Genomic DNA, 10612 nt, shown 5'->3' on the forward strand with positions numbered 1-10612 from the left:
GTCCGAGCGAATAATGACCGGAGGAGAAAAGAAAGTTGCGGGGCAAGCTGAGGGAGACCAGAACAACCGGCACGGGACGGAACGCGCGATTGAGTTCTGAGTTCTGGATACAGTTACACTAGCAGGAGCAGTAGAGAGACTAGTGCGATGAGGCTGATACTGATGCTTGGGCGAGCGAAACCGTCGGATTACATGCCAACTGTCGCGGCACATCTCTGCTCTATATCCACCCCGACTGAATGCAAAGCAATGCACGAGAATAATGCACGCAATGACGAAGGAAGCAAGAAAGAATCAGAAGGATGGACGAGGCGAGGCGCTGTCGATGCCCACAGATCCTCGCACACACATGCCCCTCGTCTCCGCCGGGTTCAATCCCATCCTTTACGTTTTCTGTGGCAAGAGGCACAAGGGGATCCCGCACGTCCTATTCTCTAATTGTCTCTCCTTCTCAACCGGATCCACATGCATTCAGTTGACCTGTTCGAAGGCTGCAAGAATCGTCGTGACTGCTGACGAAGACGCCCTTGCGACTGAACCTTACTGCCATCTGTACGTGATTCCCATGATGATTCCTACAATCTGGTGTGAGCAGACTCAGAGCATGACAGCAGTGCAGTCGCCCAGCGCGACGCCTAGGAACAGACAGATCCACATCCTCAACCCCTCAGCCTTCGTCTTCGTCTTCTCCCGCTAGCCAATATCCAAGGGACGAGATCACAGCATGCTGTCATCCATCCTACAAACTCCAGTCCAAATCATCCACTCCCGTAATAAGACAGCCAGCCAGACGTGCTCCCAACCCACATATATCCGTCCATCCTTGCAGATATTAGATAGAAGACATTCATTAACAGAGTGTAATGCAGCCACCACGACACAGGTACCAGGCATCAACAAGGGCGATCGACCTCGATAATTCGATATTCGTTGCCATTCCCGACATTTAGTCCCTGCCCGTCGCTCACCCAATGCCCGGGAATCCAGCGCTGGCTAGCGGCACCATGCTAACGCAATACGCATGCAATTTCTCGCGCGCTCAGGAATAGACGACGCCTACGTGTACGGAAGCTGTATCCGATTTTCATAATTTACGGCAGTCCACCGAGGAAGGGGCGTTGAATCGGAGTCTCCTTGATGGAATAAATAGATACTTTGTTTTCTTTTTCTTTTCGATTACCCCTCTTTTTTCGGAAGCATTCAGATTTAGAGAGACCTCCAGCCAAAGTCGAGTCAAGTCAACCCGTAAGTATGCCGATTTTTCTCTTTCCCTATCGTCCATCATTTCATCTTTCTAAGAATCTAAGCGACTCTCGTTGACGCCTCGTGGGACTCACTTTATATTGCTCGACAGAGCATTGTGGAGCGTTTCTCAATTAATCGAGGCCTTGCAAACCTAGTTACGGTCCAATCGAAATTTCTTGCACAAATTACTTCAAGAGCCTGAAATTTGGACCAGAGCGATTGTAGAGAAGTTCGATTTGTCCCCGAGTTCAGAGAAGATGTTTCCCGTCCGAGCCGGGCCTGCATTCTACCCAGAAATACTCCATTCGTGTCTACGCGGCTGGTCAGATGCAACGAATGGGAATCGAGCTGCCCATGACATCCATGAGAACCCGTTTTCCCCTCGCAATCCCCACAAGAAACATGCGTATGTAATTATAAATATTTTGAATATCCAATCGGCAAGCAGCAGTAATGGACGAGTCGTCGAAGCAGGCCCCCTAAACGCAGGCCCCATTCAGAATTAGGTTTAGTACCCGAGTATTCCGAGAGCATATAGTTTTTGAGACAATTAGACACAGAGTGAGCATTGACGCAGGACAGAAATTTCCGGTGGCGTCAAAATAGTCGAAAGAGAAAAATGAAGCGAGACAAACCACGAAGCGGGAAAAAATGATTTGATTCCGCAAAGCATGTGATTTATTTTCGTCTTACTCAATTCAAACTCCGCGACGCTTTTGGATAATCTGAACTGAACTACACTTATCTGTCCCTCCCACGATCCATCTCAGATTCTCATGGGCATTACGATTGACGGCAACCAGAAACTTAGTAATGTCTCTTTCTCCTGTCTCCTTCTCCTGCCTTGCGAAACGAAGCGCCATATGCCCGGGTTCCCCGCGTCGTTGGTCTAAATTTTACATCCCCACTCTCTCCAAACCTTCAAATTCTTCTTGTCTGGAATTTCAAATGATATCGACATCGTTTGGCGTCTCCAGTGATTCGGAAACCTTCTTCGACGAATAGCGCGTGACATCGGCCCAACCGGGAGCGACATCCAAACTTTCGGTATCTTGGCATGAAGGTCATCATCATCGGTCGGCAGACCACGGCTCCGGCGAAAGTGAAATGAAGCGCGTGTATAAGGAGAATGTGGGACAATGCTCCAACCCAAGGAGATGGCGGAGAAAGACGTTAGCTGCATGGGCTCAGATTTACTTTACTTCTGATGGACACAATGCAGTAAACTGTAAATTCCTTTTTTGTAGTGTTTGCTTGTATTTATACTTATGTGTTTGCGTGGGTGCGGCGTTGAAGCCGTTTTTCTCTTGAGTTGAGCTGCGTAGGATTTATGCATGTGTTGATATTCATTTAGCGGCCTTGATACTGTGTATGGTTGCGAAGAGTCTTCTTTTCGCCGTATTGAAACGTTGATACAAGATCCACGGTGTTGGCAAGACTTTATTTCCATTTGAATTTATTTCTAAGACGGCTCACATTCTAAAATGTATCATCAGGGACGTACAGCGCAGTACAGTAAAATATGCTACAATGCATAGTGTGATAATGTATAAATGTAATAATGCATGACTTTTCCTCAGAATCAAGTGGCCATCCTCTGTTAAAATGTATTGTCTTGATGCACAAAGTTCCTAATGTATTGATAAATTGCTTGTCATAACGTCACGCATCTTAACATATTCTACTGTACGTGCATTCAATTACAGTGTAACCTTAATACGACGTTGATGGGTCACATATTAATTCAGTACCTAGCTCGTTGTGTAACTTTCCAAAGATCTTTCTAAGGCCTCCTCATTAAAGCATCAGCTCAATACAGTTTTATGGTGACGAGATGAGACGTAAAAATCTGCGTGGTCCAAAGGGCAAACACATGGTCGGACTAACTCACGTACACATTCATTTACACACAATTGAAGCCCTAATTGAGCTAGCTGAGCGTGGAGATTTATTAAAACGAGTGACAGTTGTGGCAATGCTGCCAAGTAGCATTGCAACTATTGGCATGCACAAATGTTACAATTTGATCAAGTCAGATCGAGTGCACAGATTTTGAAATGATTCTCGCAGTTACAATTTTGCTAGCTGAAACGCAACACTGGCAGAATGTGGGGAGTGCTGATCAAATTAATATTCATTGGAATAGATCAGGGCTCACTAAGCAAGTGTTCTTTCGTTTCTTATTCTTAACACAATCCGGCATATCGGCATGCTCATCAATAGTTTAGAACTCCGTGATGCTACCGGATTCGTAGTACACAAGTACAAACACAAATGAAGTAAGTGTGACTGAAATTCGTTTGGATTGCCTTTGTACCCTCTTTTCCTCTAAACTAAAACAGATGAGTTGTCCCTAAATTCTAGTCTTTACTAACTACTCCAACGCTCTCGTACGATGTGAAAAGTAGAAGGGCCGGAATTACCACATGGATTCTAGAGAAAATATTTATGTCGAGAGTCAAGGTTATGGCACGGGGGATATTTCGAGCAGTAACTCCGGAGGTGCGTCAATACAACGGCGGAGGAGAGTGGGGGAAAGCGGCGGTAATATTTCGGCTGCTTACGACTGGTGGAAACGCTCTTGTGGACCATCCGATCCCGACATTCAATCATGTACTCACAAAGTGAACGAACCTTCATTATTGATCGAGAACGTTACATATATTCCAAGGCAGTAAACGAGCAATTTGTTATCTTGTCTAATACTTTCGTGTACTTTATGGGCCCTAACAACGTGCCGATGTATAGAGGTGCGAAATTTATCGTGTCTCACGTCCCATGTCCAAGCGAGCGTCACTTTTCTGTTGTAAGCTGCATTCTCATCAAACGATGGCGCGGAAGCAATCCGAAGGGGAAAAAACGCCTTCATTTAATGCCGTCACAACACGTTTTGTGCGCGAGGACTTGAAAGGCGGTGGCTCGAAAACGACTTGGTTGAGGTAAAGGGACAGGGAGACTGATGAGTGATAGATGGCAGCTTTAATTACATCGAATATTCTCAAGGTTAGCGCACATATTTCTCATTCCTCCTTATCTTCTCTGTCTCAAATTGTATTGTTCTAATTCTCGCTAGTTCTATAATCCTCGGAGTCCGGAATGCTAACGTTAATCATTCTCAATATGAGGGAAATGGCTAATTCAAGTCTGCCGGGTTCCGATTGTTTCGTAAGTATGAGTGAAAAATGAATTGTCCAGAATATACTTTAGCAGAATACTGGAGTAGTAAACATGTGTTCCGATGTCTTCTGATGAATCCCGTAGGTGATTTAATAATGTTACCAAGATCCTTAGTCTTGAGCTTTTTCAGTTGATTATAACCAGTCACAAATAAGTCGTAACGATAGTCTCGTTCGTTCGCAGTATTGGTCCGGATCCTCACTGGAGATGTTTGAAAATTTGACAAGCAATGTACGTTTTCATGTATACTCGCCCCTCTGACATTATCTCCTTTCAAACGCAACAGTACGTGAGCCCTCAAAGTCGACTAAGAAATTAGAACAACATCTCAGGGCCTCATTTAATCGAAACTAAACAAGATCTAGCGCCACTTCAAGTAAAGCAAGTCTCGCCCGCTAGGCCTTTCGATAGATATCCTTGTGAACCCCACTGATGGCTTACCAGTCAGCATACCGTTGATAATAAGGCGAAAATGCACTCTGTCTCGTTGTCAATTAGCCCTGTTCATGAGCACGTTGCTTAGTACATAAGTACCTTGCACTACAATCTAGACCGGAATATTGGCAGTCAATGTTCTCTGACATCTGTACCGAGTTCCTGGACCTTGGTCTGTGGGACAATCAGTAACAGAAATAAAGGTGCCCTGTGTTTCAATCTGAAAGGCAGCTGCTCAGTGGCATAGACATGTAGCTTCACGGCCTCGTTGCAACGTCACAACAATGCGGCATAACTTCGGACCTCGCTTTCACAGACCTACACTCTCTGTTCACAAGATGATTGATGCAAGTGCAAGAGGTTGGGTGAGTAAGATCACTCTTAGAATCTCAATTGCCTAATCTGTTAGAGAGCTTTGTCAGAGCTTCCGGTATACCTGCCCGGCCCCGTTCCTCAAAAATAACTTCACTCTCCGAAATAGCAAGCACTTGACATCTCTCTTATTACCTGAAATTTATAGCTTATACGAAAAACGGGCTTTCGCCATTATCAAGAGAATTACCCCTGGGCAAACATAATTACAGGCCCTTTCGAGACCCATGTATGCGCCAACGACACGGCTGTACACAAGTCTTCTCACCTTGAAGTGAATGTCTATACTTCGATCCTGCAACGCGGCGCACGGATCCACCAACCCACTGGGGATCAGAAGACTACATAATGCAGTTCAAACAACGAAGCGAAGTATGCAAACCCGAGAACATCGAGAGATCTAGTCGCGCGCAAAGAGCTCTTCTGCACCCTTCCTTACAAAGACAAGCACCGAAAGGAGGAAAAGAAAAAAAATACTTAGACGCGCCTGCAGGTCTTATTACGTTTCACGACGCGTGCTATATCTGTGAACTGTATGATTGGGCCACCCTCTGAACCCACAGGACCCCCGCAAGCCCGAAAATTGTCTCGATCGTGATGGCCCATGTATTGAACCGTAATGCGGGCGTGTATTTCAGTCGCGATGCGGGAATACGACGAACATCGAGGGAGTGAGTTACGAACTTTGGGCAAATGGGTGTGTGGAACTGGTGCGCCTGAATGACTTCCTGGTAGTCAGTTTGACCCACCTACCCTCCCATTGGAGTGCATATCGATTGCAGACCGGCCCAAGTATAGCAAACATCCTAGACTGAGTCGCAAGATTCATTAATATTGAGAGTTTGCTGCAAGTTCCCTTGGTTCATTCGAATGTGGCACGATCTCTCAAAGTCGCTTCATCAGAAATTCCAGAACCTAAAAATCAGTCTATTCTTCTTGCAAAACCTTGCAGATTGAGGAAAGACGTAACTATAATTGAGCGACTCTGTAAACAGCCTAGACACGAATGCAAGGTTGAAGGACGACTAACCTCCACTTGATAATACACAATTAATTGCTGCTTAATTCCGATTGTTGCATTCCATCCCGCTATTTTCCGTCCTACAATCCGGCTACCACAATACAACTGTCAGCTCTGCGAGCTCGAGGTTCCTAATATTTTTTCACCCCATCTAGCGATCCACCACCGACACATCGCCTTCCTAACACCGAGGTCATTTGTACTCAGTTTTCCCATCCGCCAAACCTCACGGGAACCGAGCCACTCGTCCTCCGTGTGCCCTTCAGTGAGCACTAAGCCTGCAGCTGCCGCAATCCGTAGAAAATTTGCACACACATGGGGAGGTGTGTATGTACCCGACGCAATATACGCCCGGGCCGACGAGGTCCGAGAAAGGAGAGCAATAAGGGAAGCGAGGATGGCATGATGCGAATTGTGGAAGTGGAGTAAATCGGACAGGAGTACCACGTCAAAACCTGATTGCAAAGATTTGCTATGAAGTTTTAGAGTATTCCTGTGACGAGACAGTCAAATTACAATATGTCTAGATCAGAATTGACGTGCACTTGCAGAACCGGTGTGCAGTCCGTTCCCCATTCGTGTCCTATGCAGACCACAGAGCAGTCAGGTGCTACCAGTCGTTCATTTGCATGTAAGTTAATGCGCAGGTTTGCAAGAAGTGCTTTATCGGGGTAATCGGTAATGACAACCACTACGGGTGGAGTCGGAAGCGTCGCTGCAAGAATGGAGGGGAGAGCACAACCAGCCCCGAGTTCCACAGCTGCAGAGGGTTCTGTCAGTACCGGAAAATACAGCTGCGCCGAGATGGCAAGAGTGGACACCAGTCGATAGACGCCAGGAACGCCGTGAGTGAAGGAAAGTGGATACGCACCAGTCTTTCCACCTAATGGTATGATGCCTCGTTCGATGTGCTCTGCGAGGAGCAATGACGGCGAAAAGAGCTGGTCTGCGAGAAGCGTTAAAGCCTATTATTACATGAAATGTCACGAGGGTGTCCGCAATATGCTATCATTTAGCCACCCTTCGCTGTCTCTACGCTTCTCAAGTGACGAAGAAACGCGCGCGCGCACATACCTTGCCTTCCTGAGCAAACTTGTCAATGATCCCAGACACTTTGCACGTCGTAGACGTCTGACAAGGAAGGAACAACTAGAGACTCACTTTTGGAGCAATATTGAGGACGATTTCGCCGTACCGGACGGTTCCATCGTCGTGCGTCGATGCGGCGTAGTCTTCACCCATGAGGCTCAATGAGTCACTGAGTATGTCAATATCTTGCAGGTCTAAACTTGAGATGGACATTTCTTGAGAGGAGCGAAGAAAAACAGAAGAAATCAAGACACAAAGATTCAGAGAAGAAATTGTTTCATGCGTGTGATGGTTTGAATGGCAAGCACAGATCCCGGATGTTGCCGAGGCCACATATCTACATCTCTACATCTGATTCTGACATCATGTTTCGTCTTTAGACTCTCTCTCTTTCTCTAACGTGTCGCTGGACTACTGTGCCTTGTCAACATTCGTCTGTACAAGTACTCTTAAATTATAATCATCCACGTTACATTTGACGGATGTCTGGATTTAAATTTAAAAAATGAGCTCTATTGTCTATCATTTATTCTTCGTAGTCTCTCTCTAACGAACTAAAAATATGGAAAATTGTCCAAAAGAACAGCCTTTGGTCGTTGTTGCATCCTTACCTCCTTATCATTATTTCACTTGGATAATGTGAATCTCACTTTATCTTACTTCCTCCTGTACTGGCTCTTTTCACGGAAGCTGTGGAGTCACGCTTGTGTCGCGTGACGCGTCTGGTTGGACTCGGAGACTGGGGCTGAGAAAGACTTGCGACCCACTGAACGTGATAATTGTTTTACTTTAGAGCGTGGCAATACACGGAGACGGGTGACTACACACCAGATTTGCAAGATGCATAGCTTTTTTGTCATTTGCTCGTTCCCTCCTATCTACTTGTGTTAATTGCTTTAATAAATCCTTGCCTGTAGCATGCATAAACACGGGATAAATTCAGTAAATTACTATTATCTGACCTTCTTGAGTTAGTTCCTTCCATTTCTCTCGGTCATTCCCTTTTAAATATAAGCCGTATTCTGTGACTGGTCCAGTATTTCCTCCTACACGTGGGTGTATTTCGCACAAGTCGCAAGCTATCATCCTACAACATTCATGCAATTATTCAGTAGGCATGTTCTTCTTACACAAGGCGAATACTAACCCGACGGCGAAGATATCTACTTTAGGTGACATGATGATTACACCATGCTGTATAGAACTTGCCTCGTTCGTCACTTCAGGAGCAAGGTACTCCTCACCTTCGAACCATTTACCAGGTTCTATATGTAGTGTTGGATCTCCTCGAAAGGCTTCGTCATCCGACTCATCCTGCTGTTTTATAAAAGTAGCCGCACTTGTAGATAATCAACAAAAAAGCGTAGCTAACAAAATAATAATAATACTGCCTCACTTTCGGAAGTTGCTTATAACAAGGTCGCGTCCAACTTCTGAACCCTGGTAAGTGTTAGCTTCCTTCAAGAATAAGACCCTTTTTGGACTATAACAAACATATTAGGATATGTATGAATGTCAAGCTGAAAGCATGTTACCTAAGGCCTAAATTCATGATGCCTGCCACATGTAACGCTCGTATGGCTTTAAGAAGATTCCTGTGTTTATAACTTGTCAAGTGCCCAAAGCAAGAAGAAGGTGCTTGGACTGACAATATAATGTAAGCCTTGTCCAATTGCGAAACTGCCCTCCTTTTTGCCAGCCAGTCATTGAGACTCCTACCTTGAGCGTACTTAGTAACAAAGACATGGTGGTCTTCTAGATAGAAGTAATTTGAGAAAAGCATCTTGCGGAAAGTCTTAACATACTTCAATGCTCAGATTCGGAGTTGTCTTACTCACGATATGATCTGAAGGAATTTGCCTTGCTTCCATTAGTCTTTGCAAATGACCTCTTATCTTGCAGACATTGTCAGCGATTTCATCATTTTCTTTACTCGATGGCATGAATTCCATAGCTACGGGTTTACCTTTGTCTACCGTTTTACCTTTCTTTGATATCAAGCATTCTGGTTAGCATTTACCACATGCGCCATAAAACTCGAATATTAACTTACAAGGGTAATTCCAAAGTTGCTGCTGCTGAAAGAACTAATTGATTCGGCATCGTCCCAATTGTACTTGCTCGCAATTGCTGCTTCGGCTTTTCCGTTAGAGCTTTCAGCATGTTTTTTAGTCCGAGACATGATGATATAGAGGTGCCCTTCTTGTACTTCAAAGTGTTATGTGCTTTGTCAATGCTGGTTGATGGGTTGACTTCTGGAATGGCAGATATTTATATGTTAAGGTACATTTGCTTTCTCCTATGATTGCAATGTTCTGATTGATGTGGTTGACATTGACTTGTAGCAGACCCATCACATAAATTATCATTCTAAACATACATTGTGACAATTCAGGAAATTTAATTGCGTGATTGGATAAGTAGCAAAGTATACAGTATGTTAGTGGCAATGATGGGATCAGAATGCGGTGCAGTATTTGTGTGCCACTTCAGACAAATATCACAGCAATCCGAGTTGTGTCACTTTTTTACCTCCTGCCTCATATGGTAGACCTACCTTGTATAGTATCATTATGCATGATGTACCTGTATTAGCAAGCAGTAATCATCTTTACCACATACTTTGGGAAGACCAGTGAAAGGCTAAACTATAAAAGCTATACAGATGTATGAAAATACTAGTACACTGAGGATGTTTGGACAGACTTTGGCTTTCTTTAAGCACTTGTTACAGTGTTAAAAAAATCCTTGGGGAACAGTGCATCATGTGTAATTACACTATACATGGTAGCTCTGCTATTTGGGGCAGGAGGTAAAAAAAACAATGTAACTTGGATTGCTGTCATTGTTTTCCAGAAACACTGCAAGACCCTGTTTGGATGCAGGAATACTAGTGTTGGGAATAACAAAGAATAGTGGAATATCACAAAGAGTCACATAGACCTTGTGCTGACTGTTTCACATAGCAAAATCAACCTTGCCTTCAAAATTAACTTATGGAGGTAGAGATTCTAATCAGGTTTCCATCAGATCAGATTTGCTAATGTTACATCCTTATTTCGAGATAAGTTATTCTGCATTATTTCGCATTATTCCCTGCATCCAAACAGGGCCTTATGGTATCAGTTTAATATACATGCTTCCTCTCACTTGCAGACATGCTACCTCGCAGACGTTGCTATTTGTAGGCACTGTACGTTCCCCTGCTAATGAATTATAGTCATTAATCACTCACATAAATGCATCCCCAGCCCGATTTGCGATCTTTGGGTG

At 44.5% G+C, this 10612-nt stretch overlaps 5 protein-coding genes across 5 annotated transcripts; 1 reads left to right on the top strand and 4 right to left on the bottom strand.

Annotated features, from left to right (window-relative positions):
* Positions 1-271: 271 nt before the first annotated feature.
* On the top strand, positions 272-950 carry FOMMEDRAFT_162541 (uncharacterized protein; the record flags this gene model as incomplete). Its single annotated transcript, XM_007271897.1, has 3 exons — positions 272-552; positions 620-815; positions 870-950. 3 exons carry the CDS (start codon positions 272-274, stop codon positions 948-950), a joined length of 558 nt encoding a protein of 185 aa, XP_007271959.1.
* A 581-nt stretch (positions 951-1531) lies between these two features.
* On the bottom strand, positions 1532-2428 carry FOMMEDRAFT_162542 (uncharacterized protein; the record flags this gene model as incomplete). Its single annotated transcript, XM_007271898.1, has 2 exons — positions 1532-1724; positions 2154-2428. 2 exons carry the CDS (start codon positions 2426-2428, stop codon positions 1532-1534), a joined length of 468 nt encoding a protein of 155 aa, XP_007271960.1.
* A 3319-nt stretch (positions 2429-5747) lies between these two features.
* On the bottom strand, positions 5748-6034 carry FOMMEDRAFT_162543 (uncharacterized protein; the record flags this gene model as incomplete). The annotated part of the gene is made up of 2 exons (XM_007271899.1): positions 5748-5953; positions 5983-6034. The coding sequence occupies 2 exons, from the start codon at positions 6032-6034 to the stop codon at positions 5748-5750; spliced, it is 258 nt and encodes an 85-aa protein (XP_007271961.1).
* Positions 6035-6358: 324 nt separating this feature from the next.
* On the bottom strand, positions 6359-7552 carry FOMMEDRAFT_137484 (uncharacterized protein; the record flags this gene model as incomplete). The annotated part of the gene is made up of 4 exons (XM_007271900.1): positions 6359-6722; positions 6767-7010; positions 7122-7215; positions 7412-7552. 4 exons carry the CDS (start codon positions 7550-7552, stop codon positions 6359-6361), a joined length of 843 nt encoding a protein of 280 aa, XP_007271962.1.
* An 891-nt stretch (positions 7553-8443) lies between these two features.
* On the bottom strand, positions 8444-9521 carry FOMMEDRAFT_162545 (uncharacterized protein; the record flags this gene model as incomplete). The annotated part of the gene is made up of 4 exons (XM_007271901.1): positions 8444-8678; positions 8736-8779; positions 9178-9327; positions 9393-9521. 4 exons carry the CDS (start codon positions 9519-9521, stop codon positions 8444-8446), a joined length of 558 nt encoding a protein of 185 aa, XP_007271963.1.
* Between the last annotated feature and the right edge of the window lie 1091 nt (positions 9522-10612).

Source organism: Fomitiporia mediterranea (assembly GCF_000271605.1).
Source record: "Fomitiporia mediterranea MF3/22 unplaced genomic scaffold FOMMEscaffold_19, whole genome shotgun sequence".
Taxonomy (NCBI): Eukaryota; Fungi; Basidiomycota; class Agaricomycetes; order Hymenochaetales; family Hymenochaetaceae; genus Fomitiporia; species Fomitiporia mediterranea.